Genomic DNA, 23,153 nt, shown 5'->3' with positions numbered 1-23,153 from the left:
GAGCTCTCATTTGGGCCTCTAAGACATTGGTGCACTAACCTCTCTTCAGCAGTTGTATTCCAAGCAGAAGCTATTGGTCTTGTGGAATTAAACCTCAGCCTTCCAAATTCTTTGTAACATCTACTAACCTCTGGGCCCTCTGACATTAAATACAAGGGTTAGGGGGCTCAGGTAACACCACACTCCTCTGAAACAGAGGATCATGCTGCTCTTTATCAGAGGGCAGCTGATTCCAGTGATCAGTGTCAAGATGAAGAAAGGATCAAGCCCAAGCCATAGAAGAAACGGAAAGTGGAGATGGCAGTTCCAAGCTGTCTGATAAGTAGTTGTTTTAATCATCACAGGGTAGTTGGAATAATAATAATAATATTTATTTGTATCCCGCCTCTCCCTGTATTGGATTGAGGTGGATAACAACAGCTGGTGAAGACAGAGGCTGTGTGGCTCTTTAGCAAATCTCATCAGCCCTAAGGGAGGATGGGAGGTACAGTCCAACAACAACAGCAACTAGACGGCAATAGTTTGCTACTTAAGATGCAGGAGTTTTTTCCTGCATCCTGTGAAAACCACAGTGCTTTTTTGTGTGTATGCGAGGGAGTCTTAAAAGATTGAAATTTAACATGACATTGTACCTCACCCCTCCCCAAAAAAAAATCCTATTAAAGAATAAGCTATATACAGTGGTACCTCGGGTTACGAAATTAATTCGTTCCGCGGCTAATTTCGTAACCCGAAAAACCTTCGTAAGCCGAATTGCCATAGGCGCTAATGGAAAAAAAGCCGCGGCTCTGCCGCGGCTCCATTGAAAATAGCGCCGAGGTTTTTTCGTAACCCGAAAAAACCTTCGTAAGCCGAAACAATAAATCCCTATGGGATTTTTTCGTATCCCGAAAAATTCGTAAGCTGGGTAATTCGTATCCCGGGGTACCACTGTACATAGTATATATTACATAAAAGAATGTGGATCACAAATATTCTTAAAAAGAAGCAGCAATGTTATTCATTTAGCCTTGCAAGCAATTCTTTCTTGCAGAAAGATAAACTAAGAATTTGGGGCAGCTTTAAGCAAACAGATACAAAGTCTCACTTTACACATTCTGGTGACAGCAAATAGAAAATAATGCTGCCTAGCTTCCTTTAAACTTGATGGCTGTACTGTATTCAATATCCAACAGCTAAATGTGGGAACTAGAGAAAAGAACAAAGTATAGCATGAGAAATCTAACAGAAAAACGTTAACAACTGTCTAGTTTCCTCTTTTGTGGAACTCTGAAAGTATTTAGAGAGGAGAGAGCTCCTGCTTTCAATGCAACTTAATAAGTAAATAACTTGTGTTCTGGGCATTGGGCAAGAAGTCCAATCCTGATTATTTTTACAGTGCAACGCTACAATTAATAGAAGATATCACAGGATTGTGCTCAGATATTTTCTCCAGTTTATTCTTTGGAAATTAGCACTGTGTAATGGTTTCAGCACTAGACTATGACTGGAGACCTGGGTTCAGATGCCTGCTTGGCCATAGAAACTCATTGGGTAAGTCACATTCTCTCATCCAGGCCATGGCAAACTCACCTCTGAACAAATCTTGCGAAGAAAACTCTGTGATAGGTTTATCATAAGTTGGAAACAACTTGAAGGCACACCACAATCTTTGGATCCTGGCCTAAGTTTAGATATATCCCAAGTGGAGATGTATTTTTCTTATATCAAAATATGGTGTGATCCTAGTGTGTGTGATTAAAAGCATTTATGTCCAGGTAAGTGTACACAGGACCAGCTTTCAAACAGTTTTTGGAACTGTTATGACAACACTGGTTGCTAACATATCTATGGATAAAAAGGTTTTTCGGGGGGGGGGGGGAATTACGTGCAGAATAAAAACGTCTTTTGGAACATCTCTCAAGGGCCTGCCCTAAATGGTTTAGAACAAGATGGTAAATATAGAATAGATGGTTCTTCTTGAACTATGCTTTTTCAAAAAGTTGCATTTCGCTTTGCACTAATCTAAAGCTAGCCAACCAAATGTTGAACTGCAGCTCCCATCATTTCATACCATAAATGCAATGCCTGAAGCCTCTGGAAGTTCCAATCCAATAACATCTGGAGATCCACACCATTCACATCCCAGCATTATGCAACCGTAAGGCAACCAGTTTAGGCAGGGGTACAACTATATTTTGCCTGATGCAGCTGCCATTAAAACCTCAGTTGTCACGGCCAAATTCACCTTTTTAAAGATATGCCTACATTATTAGAATCCAGTTTACAACAGTGAATTGGCATGTCCCCCCCTAAATAATTCTGGAGGCTCTTTCCATTCATCAGTTTGGACTGAAAGTATTCTATAGTTTGGGAAGGATGTTAAATTTCCATTAGAGATCTTTTGATTTCAAAAGAACTTCAATTTCCATAGCTCCCTTAAAAGAGCTGATGACCAATTCAAGTCAATGATAAGAAGATGGTCCTGGCAGTCCAGTTTGGCTGTATTAGCTCCTTTCTTTGCCACTACCAGAGGGATCAAACTGAAGACAGCCCACTTTGCTTCATGTTTTCCACTCTGCATGTGAATGAGTGGCTGTTGAGAAGCAAAAGGACTCTTGACCAAAATTCTGCTCTGATAATTCTTAATCTCCACAGTGACCAAAATCTAACACACATTTGAAACTTACCTCCCAATAAGCTTGATCATCAAAGTATTTGGTTATAGGAGGTGCTTTCCAGAACTTGCAGGTTAACAAGCCGCCTGAGAAAAAAAGTGGAAGTAAGATCATGTAATAACGATTTCTTTATTGCTGTGTGTATAGCTGTGTCATAATAGATGTGCCTCATGCCTCACAATAACAATACTGAAGTACAACATAAAACTCAAAGCAGTTAAATTGGAAATTTAAAGGCTGACTTTAATTAGATCCAGACAACTGAGTGTCTCCAAATCTAAGTTTAGCCAATCCAATCCCAATCTGAGCAGATCTGAAGCAGTATAAATCAACCAGGTTTGATCCAGAAGTTGTTCCCAAACCCTCTCTTTAGTACAGTACACACAGTCCTTAATACAACAGTGTATTCCTATAACAAACTATAGAAGAGTCCTTTCAACAAACACAGACCTGTAATGAGACCGCCAATCATACCGAGGGCCATGCTCAGACTGAGCGCACCACTTTCAATCAAAGCTTCATAACCCAATCTGAAAATGTCCATACCATAAAATTAATAATTTGCAGATCAGAAAATTTCTAACATGAAAACGTATCAAGACAGCTGGAATTTCAACATACTCACTAGAATTCCACATCTGTGCTATGCAAACCAGTGGCAGTTGGTGGCTCCCACCCCAGTGAGCTAGTGAATCCACTGCAGAGTTTAGAGGAACTCTCAAGGTGCTGAAAACTGTCCCACAAATAGACCCATCACCTTGAATAGTTCCCTTCAAGCTTTCCAAAATCTGCCCTACTGGCAGGAGAGACATGAACCACCAGTGGTGTATATACCTGTATTATACATTTTCCATTTGTCCCAGAGTTATTTTCCACTTCACTCTCATTTCCCCAGATTGAGACTTAAACAAGTTTACAACATTGTTTTTAAAATGTTTAAAATACACAAGATGCAAAAGTTAAAACACAATAAAATAATAAAAAACATATATCATTAAAACACATGCACACCAGAACAATTAGCAATATCCAACACATTGTGTAAGATGAGTCTTATACAATCACCCATCAAATGCCTGACAGAATAGAAAATGCTTGTCTGCAAAAAGGAAGGAAGGAAGGAAGGACGGAAGGACGGACGGAAGGAAGGAAGGAAGGTAGGTGTCAGTCTAATTTCTCTGAGAAGGGAGTTACAGAGCCTGGGGACAGACACTGAGAAGGCCCACTTCTGTGTTACTACAGATGTACCTGTGAGAGAGGTGGGACAGAAAGCAAGCCCCCCTCAGCAGACCTTAAAGCACAGGCTGGTCTGTAAGGGAGAATTGTTGTTTTGTGCTTTCAAGTCATTTCTGACTTATGGCGATCCTAAGGAGAACCTATCATGCAGTTTTCTGGGCAAGATTTGTTCACAGACGGTTTACTATTGCCTTCACTTGAGGCTGAGAGCATGTGACTTGCCCAAGCTCATCCAGTGGGTTCCATATCTGAGCAGAGAATTGAACCCTGGTCTCCAGAGTCGCAGTCCAACACTCAAATCATTATACCATGCTGGCACTCCTCCTGATGATGACCTTTAAAGCCGTAGGCAGTTCAGCTCCAGGTTATTTATTGTCTTGTAGGCCTTACAACCCATAGGAGTGGCTTTCAAACCTTTCTGGAAGACCAGCTGTGGTGTGAAAATAGTTCCCTAAAAAGCAAAGGTCTCTTACATATTTGATTGATATTTGCTGTGGAAATCCAGTACCAAGGCATCCTTGGCACACACTCCCTTCAGGTACTGACTGAGAATGTAGGGTCTTTTCTTTCATCTATTTGGACTGAATGTGTCCTAGAGTATTCCTGCAGAAGTGCCTGTCTCCCAAGGACTTTTGCCTGCAATTACTGGTTTCAAATTGAGGAACTTCTATGTTTTGGAAAAACGGTTTTCCAGAACAGGACCAGCTCTATGCTTGGGGAGTGGGGGATCAACGAAGTACCCTCTTGCTGTGTTTGTGGACTTCTTATCCCAGTATTAGCAGGCTACCTCAAGCCACCATTTCAAACTACCCAGAGTGCTCTGAAATGACCAATATAGTGTCACAGCAGTATGTAAATTTAAAATAGCATCTCAAAGCCACATAGCAGATCGTTTGAGGAAACCAGCAAAACTGAGAATCAATGGGAATCAGTTAGAATGATCAGCTACCTATGGATGCTAGACAGTTTGAAAATCAGTGGGTTAATCTTTGTTGTCATATGCTAGATCTTGTCTGCTCATGAGCAATTAATCTGAAGTAGAGGGAAAGGATATTAGGCAATCAAATTTATGCACACCATATTTAGAAGATTTTAAGCATAGGATGCATGTTTACCTATCAAAGGTGCTGGAGTAGTAGATTTCCTGCATTTAGAGGTGGAAGGCTGGGTTAATCTTTGTGGAGACATGCATTCAATAAGATGAACCAATGATAATATAAATAAACAAGTTCAACCTACACTGTTAGGTTCTCCAAACTGTTCATTATAATCAGAATAATGTAGACAATTCCTCCAAGAAAACTGGGCAAACCAAATGTGTAATGAACTCCACAGGTATCATGAATCCTCAGTGCTGGATCTAGGCGTTCCTGGAGACAATGGAAAGGAACATGTGAAAAACAAAGAGACACAAAAGTTAAGTGTTTAACAGAAGCTGTCTGTCTAAAGGAATGGGGCTGGTTGTACAGATTGTGGGTGGCCCATGATGACCTGGAAATGTAGACTGTTGAAAGACACCATCGGCAGAAGCTGATGGTTTTCATGTTAACAGGGAAATGCATCTGTTTTGGGTTTTAGTTTGAACTTTAAAGGAACTATTCAAGTTGCCAAACTTTATTCCTAAAATAGGCTCAGCATCTTAGACATATCTTTTAAAATTGGCCATAGAGTCGTCTTTGACAACACTGGCTCCTTGGCTTAGTAACGGAGATAAGCACCACCTCCTACAGTCAGATATGACTTAACAACCTTGTCAAAGGGGAAACCTTTACATTTACCTTTTTATGCCACCAACAAGATTCCAATTAGCATGTACAGTCTTTTCCTTGTTCATAATCAGAATCAGAACAATTCAAAATGGGGACCATTTACCTTTAGAATGGCAAACCCAAGCACAGAGAATGCTCCAGCTGTCAGACCCAAAGTCATTGCAATCCAAGGGTACTGGATGATGGAAGCTGAGAAACCAAGAGCAACCCCACCTGCCAATGTAGCATTCTGGATGTGAGCCTGGTGAGCAAAGAAAAGACAAAGTAAAGAAATAAGGGAACTTGACTAATGACTTATTGCTAGATATACATCCATGGGTCTGTATAAATATTTGGAAAAGTTTCCTTTCTGGACAGCAGTGCCCAGAGAAGCCCTCAGACAGATAGACAGTGACACTATCTAGGTTCCAGCCCCTGAGAAACAAAAAGATCTCATTCTTAGGAAGGCAAAAGCAAAACAATTAGTCTGATCTTCCATATGAAAACATTGTCTTAACATCTATGCTATTTCCCCCAGTCGCTGCTACCTTGGATCTTGACCACATACCTGCTTCTGGCCCTCATGAAGTTAATTATTCATAGAATCATAGAATTGTAGAGTAGGAAGAGACCACAAGGACCATCCAGTCCAACCCCATTCTGCCATGCAGGAAATCTCAATCAAAGCATCCCTGACAGATGGCCATCCAGCCTCTGTTTAAAGACCTCCAAAGAAGGAGACTCCACCACACTATGAGGGAGTTTGTTCCACTGTCGAACAGCCCTTACTGTCAGGAAGTTCCTCCTAATGTTGAGGTGGAATCTCTTTTCCTGTAGCTTGCATCCATTGCTCCTGGTCCTGTTCTCTGGAGCAGCAGAAAACAAGCTTGCTCCCTCCTCAATATGACATCCCTTCAAATATTTAAACAGGGCTATCATATCACCTCTTAACCTTCTTTTCTCCAGGCTAAACATCCCCAGCTCCCTAAGTCGTTCCTCATAGGGCATGGTTTCCAGACTCTTCACCATTTTTGTCGCCCTCCTTTGGACACGCTCCAGTTTCTCAATGTCCTTTTTGAATTGTGGTGCCCAGAACTGGACACAATATTCCAGGTGGGGCCTGACCAGAGCAGAATACAGCGGCACTATTACTTCTCTTGATCTAGACACTATACTTTTATTGATGCAGCCTAAAATTGCATTGGCCTTTTTAGCTGCCGCATCACACTGTTGACTCATGTTCAACTAATCGTCTACTTGGACTCCTAGATCCCCTATTGCCACTCTGGAATTCAAGTAACATCTCCCTAGATTTTCCCTCTCATCCCATTCTTGTGATATCTCACTCACTTGTGCGCTCTCACTCTCTCACCTCTTCCCTCCCCAGTTCACTTTCTCCATCTCTTGTTCTCTCGTAGACTTTGTCATTTTTAAAAAAGCCATGTTGTCGGCACATGGGGCCCTGGATCTGAACCTAACAGGGCTCTTGGCCTGTTTGTGCCACTGATAAGAAGAGGACCTCTTCAGAAGCAAGAGCCTCTCTTCAATATTCAGCACTCTGTTTTGAGGAGAAGAGCCCCCCACCAATTAAAACTGATGTCTCACCATGCTGAGCTTTCCGTTTCTGTTGGTAGCCACGGAGAGTGAAGAGGCAATAATGGCACTTGCAGCAACTGCAAAATAGGTATTGTACACAGCAACCCATTTCTCCTTTGCATCTGTTATCAACACAGAATTGAAGCTGGGCCAGAACGTCCAGAGGAAAAGAGTACCTGGAAACCCACCCCAAATTACAATTGTTAGTTCCTTTTTTCTTCTGCCTGATGCCTGGTTTCAGGGGCATCACTATGGGGGTGCAGGAGGTATGGAACGCACTAGGTGACACTCTAAGGGGAGGTGACACCACTGATCTCCAAACATCTGCCTTTTGGCAGAAATGGACTCTGATGTTTTCCTGCGTCCATATGAAACACTGGAGCTCAGAAGATGAGATGGTATGAGTAGTGTGACACCCAGGTGTGTGTTTTTTAATTAAAATTTTAAAATTTAACAATGTTTAAAAAAATTATTCTTTTTTAAAATTCTTTAAAAACACCACATCTTACCAAATCTTTACTTTAACTCCATAAAACTATGTACATGTAAATACATTTAGGCTGAACATAATTTAAAGGTATAATTTTAATTTTCCTAGTTGTTTATGTCACAACTGTTGCCATTACATTCAGTGATAATATGACAAATTACGACTGATGAGTAACATTAGTACACAAAACAAGACTAAGGATTATGTATAGTGTGGAATTGGAAGAGATAAATGAGGGGGTGATTCCATGAGTTACCACATTGGGGAAAGCCAATCCTAGTGATGCCAGTTCTTCATTTTAATTGCCATCTCCAGGTTAGATAATCTGCCCATGTCCACAAAGCATGAAGTAAGCATTATTGATGTTCCAGACTTTCTCAACCTTTTTACCCTGCAGGAACTCTTGAAATACTTTTTAGGTTTCAGGAAACCTAAAATAAAAATGATTATATCTACAGCTGAGAAAAAAATGTCTTCATTTTCAGTCACAATCTCTTATGGAATCTCTAGCAACCTATCATGGGACCGTAGGGTCCCAGAGAACGTTGTTTGAGAAACCCAGATTAGATGTTATGTTCACATCCAAAACTCTAAGCACTGGTTCACTGGAGAATATATTGTTACAAAAAATTTCTAGTTGGGAAATATAGATCTTTTAGGGGACAGAATAAGACAGTACTCCCTAAGGATTGACTTGAGCTGAAAGAGAATCAAAAAGCTACCTTCTTAGAGACAGATTTGACAGCAGTTAATTACTCCATCAAAGACAAGTGATTCAGCTGCCTTTGGGAAGGTAGCAGTGGGGGGATTTACACAACCATGAATCCAGACTGGATTCCTTTATTTTTCAGGTAATACATAAACGGGAAGCAGATTTGCAAGGCAATTATGCAGTGGGACAGATGCCTGCAGGTTTCAGGTGGCTCATTTGGACAGGTTCCCTGAGTGAGTAGGCACCTGCTTCTATTTTGGAACCTAATGAACTTATTCTGCAGTTAAAAACTGGCAAAGCTCCTGGAGATTATATTATCCCTTTAGGCCTGCTTAATGCCAATGGAGAGTGGTAGGCTAGAGTCCTTTCAGCATTGTTTATACTAATCAATTGTACAGTATGTGTTCTGGACAATTAGCATCAGGTCTTCATTATCCCTTTTTATAAAAAGGAAATAATTCCGATCCCACTAAATACCTCCCTGGCTACTGTGCATTGTTAGTAAAAGACTATGTGAGCCACCTGCCTGAGAAATTACTGAATTACATCTTAGAGGATGAACACATGAGGTTCAAAAGAGGATGATCAGCCATAGATCAGGGTGTTATCCTGCATCATCCGGTAGATAAATACACTGGTTCAATTAGTGATGGCCTTTACATGGCCTACTTTAAGCTGGTGCTTGACCTTATTCCTTGAAGCATACTGTAGAATAAATTTAAGACCATGAATGCTTACAAAGGCGTGTTAATGTTCACATTAGGGCCACCATAAGTCAGAAATTACTTGAAGGCACACAACAACAACAAGACTTAACTGACATCTGTATGAAAATACATGGTTACAAGTAAAGTGTAATCATATAGGTCAATGGTATGGTCTGTCTTTAATGTTTATGTTTTATATTCAATGGGAAAATATTTTACACCTACATTTTTTATTTTTATTTTTTTTAATTTAATTTATTACATTGCAACTTACCAAAGTGATGGATTTTAAAGTATCAGTCACAGAAAGACTAAAGTGTTGGGCATAAATTTATAATGATGGAGCTACATTGCTAACACTATGCAACTGCACTAGAGAATTATGGCAATGCACAGGGGGGCACCACACAAGCTGTCCAATTGCACAAGAGGGGCAAATGAGACATTTTGAGGTACAGTATTCTGAGGCCAATTTATTTATTTATTTATTTATTTGCCAAATTTCATAGTGAATCTTGCAGATCCAGGGGCATTTCAAACATTGTGGAAATGCCATCTACATCCCCCAGAGACATTATGGGCACTTTTTGGAGGAGGGGGAGTGCAAAAAAAATATTATTGACCCCTGGGGGCCCCTGGAGGCCACAAGCACCTCGTGAGCTGCACTTTGCCCATCCTTGTTCTATAGCCTATTCTGTTGGCCCAGCAAAAGCAGGATGTAAGGCAGCAGGGGGTTTTATATTTTGTAGGCTCAAGCAATTTTACAGGCTTCATAGTGCTCACCTTGTTAGCTGTTCTATAGTCACAATCAAAAGTGCATAAATATGGGGGAGGGAAGCAACTCCCACCACCAATACTCAATATGCTAATTTATAGGAATAGGTGCAAAAAACCAAACTACAACATCTCTACATATATTAATCTGCATGCATAAATGCTCACTATAGTGGGAGAGACTGTGACCAGGTGACAGGTGTACCTGCTCAATCTGTGGTCCAGGTGTTAACCCAATGGTCCCCAAACTTTGATCCTCCAGCTGTTTTTGACTACAGCTCCCAGAAGCCCCAGCCAGCTTGGCCAACTGTGAGGAATTCTGAGAGCTCAAGCAAAAAAAAAAACTCCTGGAAAACTAAAGTTTGGGAATCACTGCAAACCAAATCAGACTCAGATTGGACTGTTCTTTTAATCAAGGACACCTTCCAATGAAGCCATTATAAAATATGACTGTTCCTTGGTTGTACTATAAACAGACTGCCCTCCACAAAGTAGAGCACATGGCTGTTCTGGGTTTGTGCTGTTGGGGGTGGCCAATACATGCTGCCTATGATCTAGGCTTGATGCTTCATACACATATTTTTCTCTTCTGCCTGCAGAGGGCTCCAAGGCCAAACACAACCAATTCTCCCAAACAGCTAGGCAGCAAATCTCCCAATTTTTCAGATCTAATCCAATTTTTAAGATGAAAAGAGGGCATGCATCAATGGAACGTCAAATGTTTCTTCCCCAAACTGGGGCTTGCTTCACTACCGCCCCTCTCCCCCACTGCTTTTCCTTCCAGTTAGTAGCCCCATTACCAGAAATGGACCTGGTAGTAGTGAGGAAACACTCAGAAGGTAGGAGCTAGGGAAAAAAGGAAAGATATTGGAAAGGGGAGGATTCAATCTACATATCTTTTTTCTTTTAAATTCTTTAAATTTAATGAATTTAAAAGCAAAAATGATGCGTAGGTTGAATCCTCCCTTTTCCTCCCCCCCCCTTCTTTAAATTTAACATTGTTACTCCCACACTCTTCTGTGTGTTCGCAGCACATCGTTTAAGGACATAAATCTCATGCTTTCATGTCAAAAGCTACAAGGTTCCTAGCTCAAATGCAGGATTTCTATTGCTTGCTTGCTTGCTGTGGGATATATATTAGGGGGAAATGACACACAAAAACACACTTGCTGTGCTGCTGCATCAGGAAACATAGCTATCGTTGTTGTTGCATGCCTTCAAGTGGTTTCTGACTTATGGAGACCCTAAGGCCATGGGTTTTTCTGAGGCTGAGTGTGTGTGACTTGTACAAGATCACCCAGTGAGTTTCCATGAATGAGCACAGAACTGAACCCAGATCTCCAGAGTTTTAGTCCAATGCTCAGACCACTACACCACACTGGATATTACAGCCTCCCATCGACCACCGTTCTCCTTGGGCAGCTGCAGCTGAGAAAGCTATTTTGGAGGGTGGGAGATTTTGGTCACTGGTTGGGTATTATTGAATTCTGACCTCTACAATGACCAAAGGAGCAAGCTGCAATGGTGTTAAGATGGACTTATGCAGGAGTTTAAAGAAACTGGGATGTTTTAAAAGCAGCTGAAAAAGTGGTACAACAGAGGATCAATTGGGACAGTCCCTGCCAAACTGGAATCATTGGAGGGTATGGAACATGTACAAATCAGATAACATTGTAGGATCCCCAAAGGTTTTCATAAAAAGCAATTTTTTTAACCTGAGGATGAAATGAAGACAATGGCTCTTATCAGACGAGGAGTTTTGCAGCTCCAATCCAGAGTCACTCCTGGTCCAACCATGCAAATTCATGTTAAAATGTGATACATTATTACACGTGATTGCTTTCTATGGGGAGTACTTCCAAGTCAGATCCAAAGCCAGTCCAAAGTGACTCCTGATTATTGTGAATTCGGTAACAAGCAAATTCACAAAAATTGTTTCCAAGCTCACTTCAATTTCAATCTGAATTGCTCTGGTGTGGAAGATCACCCTGATCTCACCCCCCTTGGCTCCCTGCGTCAGATGTTGGGATCTATTTGGGTCTCTATGCCTTAGGGCAGTGGTCAGAAAGCTTTTTCAGCCTACTACCCTTTTTCCTCTTGGGCGACAACCCTACCATCCCTAATGAATATTTCTTGATATTTGATCTACTGTTCTACTGCAAAACAACCAACTTTGAACGCCGCTCCCTTTAAATCCGTGGGAGCAGCAACCAAGAAGCCTCTCACCCATGTGGGTCTTGTGGCAAAGGCTAGTGCAGGTGAGAGGCTTCTCAGTCACTGCTCCACTGGCTGCTTATTTGCTGCTTCCCTTTGCATCCAGTCACCCTGGAAGCAACAACTGAACAGCAACCGAGAAGGTTCTCACCTGTGCCAACCTTGCAGCAAAGAGGCTCCAGTCAGTTTGTCCCTAAATTGTGCTGCAAGAGTGAGTTTGTGTGGGCAGGTGGAGTAGGAGACACCATCACACAAAGCAATCAATGAGGCTGCACAGTGGTTTTAAGGGACCCTGAAAAGTCACATTTCATGCAGCCCTCATCCCTACCATAGTCTTAAAGGCCACTGGTTCCCCTTGTCATTCTTGCACACCATTACTTTCACTGAAGTCCCCTCCACCACCCCCTTTTCACAGCCCCCACTTTCGGAGCACCCACTTTTGGAATTGCTGCCATAGAGTCGAAGGAGAAGGCCTTTCACAACTAGGATGCCATACCTGAGAAGACTGTTTTTCACACATTGTGTTGCACTCACTGGTAGATGGAAAATGGCACCTCCAGTAGTTCTCAATCCTTGTATTTATGTATGTATGTATTTATTTATTATCCCTGTTTTTTATGTTGGGATTTCAAGACACACAACAACTGTAAGAAGGCACCATTTGCTGCGTTTGATTTTCGTAGACTTCTAGCTAGTTCCTCAGATGAATGTTTCTTTCAGTTAGTCTCAAAGCTTCCACAAGATCTCTTTGCATAGTGATTTTCCAGGCTAACATGGCTAAACTTTGGATTTCTGCTTTCAATCTAGCAATCTATTCCTACATACCAGAAGTGAAGCAAGGAAATTGCTATTGTTTACCAACTTTGCTTTGGGTGCCCCCCCCCCCCACATACACACAACTATGTATATAATTTATATTCTGGGTCTAGTCTATCCATCATCTAATGCATAACAAAACAAGAGTTGGGTCAAGGAGATATGTTACAGGATCTCCCGCTGCATGCCATGTTCAAAGGAAACAAAAGGTGCAGGCTGCTGGTAATTTATTACAGGGATGGGAGGTAAACAGAGAACAACCACAGCAAAGTGCACTGTTATGTCACCTGCTTGTCTATCAGCAAGTAAAAGGAACTGATCTCTGGCTCAGATACTGCATCTGGAAATGCTAGCAACAGAAGTTCAAAGAATCAAAGAATCAGGTAGTTGGAATAGACCCCAAGGACCATCCAGTCCAACCCCTTGCCCCACAGGAAGACACAATTAAAGCATTCCTGAAATACGGAACTCCAGCCTCTGTTTATAAAACCTCCAAAGGAGGAGACTCCACCACACTTCAAGACAGCACATTCCATTGTCGAACAGCTCTTACAGTTCCTTTTTGAAGATGGGGACAACATTTGCCCTCCAGTCTGCTGGGACTTCTCCTGTTCTCCAGACATCTCAAAGATAATTGCTAGTGGTTCTGAGATGACTTCTGCCAGCTCTTTTAATACCCTTGGATGAAGTTCATCTGGCCCTGGAGACCTGAATTCATTTAGAGTAGTCAGGTATTCCTGTACTACCTTTTTACCCATTCTATGCTCATTTCCCCTACTGCATCATCTGCTACATTTCCCCTCAGGTTGATTATGGTTCTCTTTTTGCAATCCTTCCACTCTTTCTATGTGTTTTTCAAACACAAGTTTGTAACAAAATTTCACACAATGATAATGAGGTTTTAATAACCTCTTGATGGATCAGAGAAAATGAGCAAACTACATACAAAAGCAAACAGTCAGGTAGAATGACTTTTTTCCCTTTTGGCTCAGAAAAATAGCTCAGGGGGCTCCACCACCGTTTCTCCATGCCTAATTATCTCCCCTTCCCTAGGCAGTGAAACATGCAGCTATAGTCCTGTGATAAATGTATTGCTTTGACACAAGCAATCAAAAACAGGACTTTTATGTACTATGCATTTCTTTTCTCTCCTCTTTTCCAAAGAGAGCTATAGCAAATGCCAAAGCTATGTAAATCATGATGCAGCCCACTGCCATACACTCCAATGTTTCACAGGGACGCATGGCCGAGCAACACCAGAGTGTGGTCAAGACAGGAAAATGTATTAATGAGGGAGAACACACAAGGTAGGAAAAACTGCAGCAGTTTGCTTTTGCCTGAACTGACTGGAAAGGGGAGATTTTAGCCCCCTCCTCTCCTTTACTCCTTGCTGAGTTAATTGAGTTTAAACTGCTTTTGCACTTGAACTCAGTTCACCACAAAATCTGCTGGAGGGATTTCTGACAACATAATTGTTTCAGGTCTAGTATAAAAATATTGTTTTGTGATTTCTCATCCTGGCTTTAGGAGACTAACCAAAAGACTTACCTAGCATTGTAAAAATATCCGAAATTGGCTTTGATCGTTCCTTCTCAACTCTTGAGTTCAGAGAGGAATGGTAGAGCTTCCAAGAGACCATAATGCCAAAGTAGGCCCCAAATAAATGTACATGCATCAAGCTCACATGGCTTTTAACCTATGGATAACGACAAAAAATATATATGCTATTTCAGATATTGTTGTTGTTGTTGTTATTATTATTATTATTATTAATATATATAGTGCTGTAGATTTGCACAGCACTGTACATAAAAACAATAAATATAAAAGAGTAAACCTGCCTATGGAGTACAATCTAAGAAATAATAGGATAATACATATACATAGCAATACAGGAAATGGTTCAATATTGCTGGGTGGGGGTGTACTTTGTGCTAATGTGTGGGTAGGTGACTGAAGCTGCAAGGGTGAAATCTGTTCTACTTTATAAATGCCTACCTGGACCACTACTTAGTACATATTGTAACTAATTAGGAATAGTAAGGACTGCCTATTGATGCTGCCATATTGCCGAATTAATGCGGTTTTACACTGCTTCAACTGCCATGGCTCCATCCTATCAAATCCTGGGATTTGTAGTGTATTGTTACAACAGAGCTTTCTGATGAAGACTGTGAAATATTTCACAAAACTACAAATCCCAGCATTTCATAACATGGAACCACTGCAGTTAATGTGGTTTCAAATTGCGCAGTGTACATGCAGCCTAAGGCATCAGATGCAGTGACTGACAAAGACAGTAATTTTGGCTAGTATAGCTTTTTCCATAGTGGTGCAAAAAAGGTGGAGAGGCTATATTTTTGTGCAGGGCTTAACTGGAGACAGGGTGCAACTTGACAATCTTTTTGCCTTGCCATATTCCCCACCAGTGGTGATGTTTCTCAGGGATTTCATTTACCAGGTTTCTAAAATGGCAAGCAAACAAACAAACAAACAAAAAAAAGGCAGATGGTGTATGGGAGGCAACTGACAAGTAGTAGTCCTGGGCAAAACAATTGTGGAGAAGTCTGGGAACTGTCTTACAAAAAGATCACAGTGCTGTTTTTGCTACATAAGAATAAACACTCAGGGTGCATCTATACTGTAGAAATAACACCGTTTGATGCCACTTTAAGTGCTGTAGCTCCACTGTATGGAATTCTGGGATGTTTAGTTTTACAAGTCTTTTGCCCTGTCTCTGTCAAAGAGTGCTTGGTGCCTCACTAAACTACACATCTCAGGATGCTGTGGGGTTAAGCTATGGCTGCTAAAGTGGCATTGAACTGCATTATTTCTACAGTGTAGATGCATCCTCAAAGAAAATGGCTGATACAGAACAGTCTTCTCCAAATTGGAGGCCTCTGTACTGGTTTACAATCACCATCATTCCCAACCAGCTTTGAAGTGTCCTAGAGGGTACATTTGGATGCTGCCAGGGTGGAAGCCAGTGTGATGTAGTGGTTTGAGCACTGGGCTATGACTCTGGAGACCAGGGTTCAAAACCTGGCTTGGTCATGGAAACCCACTGGGTGACTTTGGGTAAGTTACACTCCCTCAGCCTCATAGGATGCCAATAACAAACCCCCTCTGAATAAATTCTACCAAGAAAACCCCATGCTTGCCTTAGGGTTGTTAAAAATCAAAAACGACTTGACAGCACACAACAATAAAGCTTGGTAAAGACTGTTGCAGGACAAATGGATCAGGCAAATTCAAGAAAGGCAGAAGGTCTATCAATAGTACAACAGTTAAATAGACCCTCCATGGTTCAGAGACAGTAAGCCATCAAATTCTGCCTCCTGGGGAGCAGCAGAAAGAGAGAGTTGTTAGTTGACTTCATATTCTGCTTGCAGACTTCCAACTGGTTGCTCCCCTGGTGCGAAAGAGGAAGCTGCATTAGAAGGACTTTTGGTTCAAACTAGCAAAAAAATTTTTATGTAGAGTTCATTATAAAAGGCACCAAGGGTTGGCACCTCTCTTAACACAGTGGAAGAGTGACTGTGGAAAATACTGTACTGAAACTGTCAGTTAAGGAAATGTAGAGTGAAAAGCCAGGGAAGCTGCACATAACATAAAACCACAAAAATGGACATCTTTCTCAGAAGAAAAGGTAAGGTACCTTTGGAAAGGTAAGAGTGCTGCTTCTGCTGAATGGCTTTCTATGCCCTGCCATTATCTCAGAAGTACTTTGGCAAAGTGTCTTTTTCTGGACATCAACTCCCTGCATCCCATCATTTTAGCATGCTGGATTCTGGAAACTGCACTCTGAAAAAAGTAACTTTGCCAGACTCTGGCAAAGAAGTCAATTGTACCTGCAGGATATCCACAGCCACCCATCTGTTCACAGCAAAGACTGTCACTTCTACCATGGCCATCCAGATCAACTGCATCAGGTTGACTTTGCCAAGAATTGCCCCAGCTGAAATCAGGACCGTGGTTACAGTCATGAGGGCTTCCAGGATGCTTTGGAGAAGGAAGGAAGGGGAAAAGAAAGAAATATAATAAACAGTAGCATCTCTATGGAACCCAGAAGCCATATAAGCAGCTTATATCCATGTTCTCTATGGCTCTTGTGATGTTGCTCCCTTCAGTTTTTATGGACAGACTGTGTTCCCTCTTCATTCCTCAGAGAAAGAGGGCCTGCAACTAGCTGTGAATGGCAAAGTATGGGCTAACCACGCAGGTATGGACAAAGGTGCTATTATCTAAGTTGCATGGCAGTTTAAAAGTTGTGTGATGAAGTCCCAAAGAAGTGGAATGTTGCCAGAAAAGCGTAATCTGACATAAGTTGGTTTAATTTTAAAAGGCACCACAAGTCTGCTCTTCCACTCTTAAGCAGGTTACAGTGTCATCAGAAATGCAGAAGCTCAGCATTCCATAAATGATGTAAATGTGACCAATCAATGGCACAGTCAATCGTCATCTGCAAGAACCCCATGATTCACCAAAGGTGACTATAAGGAATGTCCCTGATAGATTCTGATATTTAGACCTTGAGCTTCCACTGCTATGTTTCCTTCCTTCAAAGAGAAGTCCCAGAACCTTTTCTAAAGTAGAAGCCCACTAAACACTTTTGAAAAAGTGGAGCATGGAAAGACTGGACAAGAAGGAAGCAATGTTTCATTGTGTCAATGTTTCAAAGGAATGGCTTGGTTTCAAGGGTCAATTGTTGGTAGGGCTGTGCTGTTCAGGGAATCATCAGGACAGGGGAAGACATTGAGGATCCAAGTTGCAGAATGAGCAGAAGGCTCCAGATGAAGCAGGACTGACTGCCACATTTTGAGTTAATACCTAGCCATCTAAACCATGTGCAGGCAATTTCCTCTGGACAAAGTACCCCATTGGACTCCCTCCTCCTCAACCTCTTTGAGGTTGCATTCTATCACCTGATTCGCCACCATGTCATCTAATTATAGTGGAATAGTTGGGGAACACAAGTACCCTTGACTTTTATGTTACACACCTCCATAGGGCCTTTCGACATAAATGAACCAATGCATGCTGTCATTGGATGGTTGAGGGATAATAAGACCATGGTGTCCAGAGTCTGAATTAGTTAAACGTAACACTGCTGTGAGTCCCAAGCTTTCAAAATGTAGATGTGACAATCACTCTTTAAAACAAGACTCAGGAGCTACATAGGGGGATGGGACAAATTCCCCAAACCAGTGGAGGGGAAAATAGCAGCATGGGGGGGGGGGTGAGTTCTGGGTGGTGGGAGGCCATTTGAGTGTGTTTTGTACAGTTTTGGCATGTTTCAGGCAAAAATCATCCAAAGATCATTCAATTTTAAAAAAGGGGTGGCTAGGGAGACTAGTAGGGATTTCAGGTCCTGAAAGATGGGAGTTGGGGAGAACTTGCAGTCCATAGTCCACATTTCTCCCCACCCCTGTTTTAAAACAACTGGGAACCCCATCATTTTTTTTGTTTTGTTTTGTTTTTTAGAAAAGGTTGCGAGGTTAGAACCATCCCAGGCTCTGGGAGTTCAGGGTCAAAAGCTGATACCTTGGGAAAGTTCCATGAGATGTCATGGTGTGTAGACCCTCAAGATGTCATTAAACACAATACATTAAGCATCAATCATACTTGTACAGTATGCCATTCGTTTAAAAAAACTAATACAGTTGTCCCTCCATATTCGCTAGGGTTAGGGGAACAAGACCCCCGTGAATATGGAAAAACCACAAATAACAAAAACACTTTTTTACCTGAAAGGACACCTCTCCAGGAATCTCTAGGTCCTCCTGTGCTACTCTGTGGTCAATGTCCAACATACACTGACCATAGAATGGCACTGGAGTAGCTACAAATGGTCTTTCAGTGCAACTTTTGGTTAAAGTTGACCACAGAGTTGCACTGGAAGACCCAGACAGTCCTAGAGAGAACATATTAATGAAATCTGTGAATAACCAAATCCGCAAATATCAAAGCCACAAATATGGAGGGTGACTGTAAATGAGAGAAAATGCATATACTTTCAAGACAGTGCTCTTGCTCTGAGGTTCTTCCCCCTTGCTTTGAGGACCAGAGAAGAGGGGCCAACCAATTGTGACAGCCCAATCTGGGAATTCTAGTAATAATGGTATTAAAAAGTATGTTAACTACCTTTGTAGGTTTATCTTCACTGCCCCATCTGAGAAATGGAAGAGGAGTCCATTCACAATCACAGCCCACTGCACTCCAAGGGCAGCAAGACAGAGGCTGAATCCAGTGCTGCTGAAGCCATACCTCTTCAGAAAGACCAGGAGGAAGGAGAAGCCAAGAATCACCATGACATTGACATCTTGAAATGCTGTGTAGTAGAGAACATTGATGAGGCACAGATAGCAGGATTCAGGTCTAAACGTTCATGTGACGGAAGCGTAACACAATGACCAAACACAGGAATGTTACTAGAAAAGGCCAATATGTTTAGTTCACTGTCAGTCAGCAAACATCTAACTTAATTGCATTTATGGCAGAAGGAGAGAAATGTACTATTATATGCATGTTAAATTGCCTTTTAAACTTCAATCAAATACCTGTAATCAGTAAGCCAAAGAAAGAGTAGGGTAAGAGGTTGAGATTATAAGGTAGGGAGGGGAAGTAAATGAAAAAGTTTTAGTAGAGTGGACAAGAAATGGGGGTTTCAAAAGTGACTGTTTCCTTCTCTGTGAAGCATAAAACAGAGGTTGCAGGTGGGAAGTGGAAATAAATCATAGATGGCATGTTAAATCTTTCCAAGGCTTTTAACTGACACAGTTAAATTTAAATGCCAATTTAATATAGAATCATAGTTAATTTGCCCCTTCTAAAGTAAATGCAACCGAACTAGATTTTAAAAAAACTTTCCTGCTAACTCTCATATCTACTCTTCGATAATTCTGTAAGCTTCTAATTAAAATTACAGGAATCCATCGATGAATGGGATTTTACAGTTGAACAAATATTTTAGGGGGAAAAATTGTCATTGGAAAGGACATTGCTGGGTTCAGTGTTATCTGAAATGACATTTTAAAATCAGCTTCAAGCTGGTAGAAGAAAAGTAGTGCCTCTGTTAAAAGGCATTCGTGTGGAAGCAGTTCTGTGGCTCTGTCTGGACACTTCTCTCAAGGCAGCATATTGCCAACAACCTAAAGGCTTTCAGAAGATATTGTACCCCAACCTGGACTTTTGTAAGTAGGCATTATCATATTTAGCAGTCCTCTTTCAGAGAAATAGTTTCTTAAAAGGAAAGTTGGAAATCTGGATCATTCACAATCAACATACCGTATATACTCAAGTATAAGTCGACCTCATGTATAAGTCAAGGTCACATTTGGGGGCCAAAATTATGGATTTTGCTATGACCTGTGATTAAGTCGAGGGTAAAATTTAGGGGCATATAGCAAAGGATCTAAAGGATTAAACAAAGCAAAACAATATCAAAGAACTTACAAAATTCCAGCAGACATCACTCTTTGTGCTTACTCTTAAGGCTGGATGTATGAAAGAGTAGAGGGGGTCATTGCTTCCAGGACAGATGATACTCTTCTTGCTTTTCACCAGGGGATGGTTCCTTCTTTTAAATAAGACTACAATGACCCATGGATAAGTCGACTCAGTTTTTTGGGGTCAATTTTTTTACCTACATTTCTAGACTTATACATGAGTATATACAGTAATATTGTTTAAAATGTATGGTACTCATTTGTTGGTAATAGTTTGGCAAAAACTTGGTAATTATCCAACCCAAGAAGAAAATGCTGGCTTGGGGGACTTTGCAAGTCCTAATACCAAAAGCTGTTGCGTGGAAGGATGCACTGTTGTTGCTTTCTTTAGACAAATCAAATTTGGGGAGCACCAGACAGAGGAAAGATGGAGAGTTCCACTCCTCTTCCCAACCCCATTCCTAAGTATGACTCTCTTGTCCATAATTTAAGATTCATTACCACTGATGGAGCACCAAGCAGAAATAACCCCCAGCATCCCCTGCTACTTTTGCATTCCAGTCCAGTGCTACTACCACTATCCTCCTGCAACCCTCCATGAATGTGCACAGGTGAACCCACACACCTACCTATCTCTGCCCTCATGCTCTCGACCATGGAAGGAGGAAACAGCAGCAATAGCAGCTCCTTTAAAAGGCACTCACATGCTCCTGAGACAGGCGGGATTGGGACCAAAGTGTGCCTGGCCATTATTTTGAATGCCTGCTGGATCTAAGCACAGGCAATTTCCCCAGTCCCCTTCTCACAGTGCCTTGGCTTCTATAGGAATTCAAAACATTGGTTGGACTCTTATTACTTCTAATACCACTTGCCTTGACAGCATGGAGAAGCCAGTGTTGGGCAACGAGGATGAGCTACCACCTCCATGATCCTTATCCCCCAACCCTTTCTCCTTCTGATTGACTGGGAGACCTGGGGCCTAACCTGTCCGAGAGTGCATATACACTGTAGAAATATTGCAGTTTGATGCCAGTTTAACTGCCTTGGCTCCATCTTACAGATTCCTGGGTTTTGTACTTTTCTGAAGCACCAGCATTCTTTGGCAGAGAAGGCTTGTAAAACTATAACTCCCAAGATTCCATAGAATAGAGCTACATCACTTAAAGTGATGTCAAACCGCACTATTTCTACAGTGTAGATGCACCCCCAGACTGACTTAGCTCATCACCCTGCCAAGGTTATATAACCTACAGCTTGTGGAAGCCTGGGCCAATTATTTAACAAAGGATCACATCTCTATTGAAGAACCTTTCCATTATTCTTTTAAATATTCAAAATAATACCAATTATATTTGTATTAAGAAGAATGTAAAATAAATCTGATGACTATAAATAATAAAACAGTGACCAAAAAACCCCCACCCTAATAAGGATAGTAAAACAATTAATTAATAGTAAATAATTCCAAGCCAGGAATAAATTACAATCTAAATAATAGGAAAATACATTTTAACTGACAGCAGAAGACCACCTCACCATTTCCCCCCCGATGGGGAGATCATTCCACACACAAGGTGCCACAATGGAGAAGGCCCTGCCCTAACTAAATCTCCCAACTTTGTTTCTTCTAGCTGTGTAATAACTCTACAACTGTAATTGGAACTGGTTGTCCAGAGTTTCAGACAGAGGTCTTTTACATCCCTACCTGGAGATGTCAAAAACTGAAGCTGCGGGTTTCCTTCTGCAAAGCAAGTACTGAGCTACAAATCTGACACCCAAAATGCTAAAATTGCTTCTGCAACCATAAATAGGTGTAACTGAGTTTCTCACATTTTGGGAAACTGCAGGCACCACCACACCTGAAGTGCCACGGAGAGACCTCAGACACAGTCTCCTGAACCAGAGAAAAATTTGCCACATGTACCAATATAACATAATAAAATCTACAGCTCTGACAGTAGGCAAACATACCTGGGTAGACAGTAAGGTCTTTTTGAAGATTCTGAGGGTCACGGTCATAGGAAAAACAGAAGCAAAATATCAGGATGAAAGTAGTTTCCAAAAAGAGTATGAGGACAGGCAGACGAATTTGGAGACTTGGAGGATACTGGGAAGCCATTTTCTTTGTTCACTTCACCATTAAAGACAAGTAGGCATTAATATTTTTGCTACTGTTGAAATGTTCTACAAGCCCCAACTAGAAGAAAAGAGAGTGTGAGAGACAGCACACACAGTTTGAATATGATAAGAGATCCCAGACGGCATAGAATCCTTATCTAAGGAAACCCAGAACAGCAGGTCAAATTGCAATGACCGATGCTTGGCTGCTGTTGAGCAGACTTGTGATGTAGTGTCATGGGAGAGAGTTGTGCCAGAATGGGGTGGTTAACAGAGCTGCAACTCTTGGGGAAATGTCCTAACCTTGGACAATTTGCATGTGCCAGTGGTTCCTGGTCAGTCTCAAAGTAAAGTAGCAGTGCTTGGGAATACATTTCCAACAACTCCTTAGCTCAGACACAGTGACCATGTTGTCTGGGATTCTGGTAGTCAGAGCCCCAAATGTCACATTTCCAAGCTCTGGTACTGGGTGAATTATCTGGAAGTATGATTCATCCTCCAAGGAGATAACAGTGCCACCACTGCATCTGAGGAAGTAGACTGAAGTCTATGAAAGCTCATGCTGCCAACTTCTCCTTTTTTTCAGTTAATCTCAAACATGCTACAAGATATCTCTACATGTAAATAGCAGTTGGTC

At 41.5% G+C, this 23,153-nt stretch overlaps 1 protein-coding gene across 1 annotated transcript in view; it reads right to left on the bottom strand.

Moving 5' to 3' along the window:
• Window positions 1–939: 939 nt before the first annotated feature.
• Window positions 940–23,153, bottom strand: part of LOC121915937 (RH-like protein) — a 32,214-nt gene continuing 10,000 nt past the window's right edge. The window contains exons 2-11 of the mRNA XM_042440591.1: window positions 22,370–22,595; window positions 19,095–19,281; window positions 16,802–16,952; window positions 14,499–14,646; window positions 7,247–7,413; window positions 5,766–5,903; window positions 5,133–5,263; window positions 3,108–3,187; window positions 2,670–2,743; window positions 940–1,188 (exon numbers count right to left, since the gene is read on the bottom strand). Of these exons, the coding sequence (XP_042296525.1) occupies window positions 1,162–1,188; window positions 2,670–2,743; window positions 3,108–3,187; window positions 5,133–5,263; window positions 5,766–5,903; window positions 7,247–7,413; window positions 14,499–14,646; window positions 16,802–16,952; window positions 19,095–19,281; window positions 22,370–22,517 (1,251 nt within the window). The 5' untranslated portion in view covers window positions 22,518–22,595 and the 3' untranslated portion in view covers window positions 940–1,161. The remainder of the gene's footprint in view (window positions 1,189–2,669; window positions 2,744–3,107; window positions 3,188–5,132; window positions 5,264–5,765; window positions 5,904–7,246; window positions 7,414–14,498; window positions 14,647–16,801; window positions 16,953–19,094; window positions 19,282–22,369; window positions 22,596–23,153) is intronic.

This window comes from Sceloporus undulatus, chromosome 9 (assembly GCF_019175285.1).
Source record: "Sceloporus undulatus isolate JIND9_A2432 ecotype Alabama chromosome 9, SceUnd_v1.1, whole genome shotgun sequence".
NCBI classification, from domain to species: domain Eukaryota; kingdom Metazoa; phylum Chordata; class Lepidosauria; order Squamata; family Phrynosomatidae; genus Sceloporus; species Sceloporus undulatus.
Note: the sequence above shows the minus strand (reverse complement) of the source record. Positions and strands in the feature narration are given on the sequence as shown.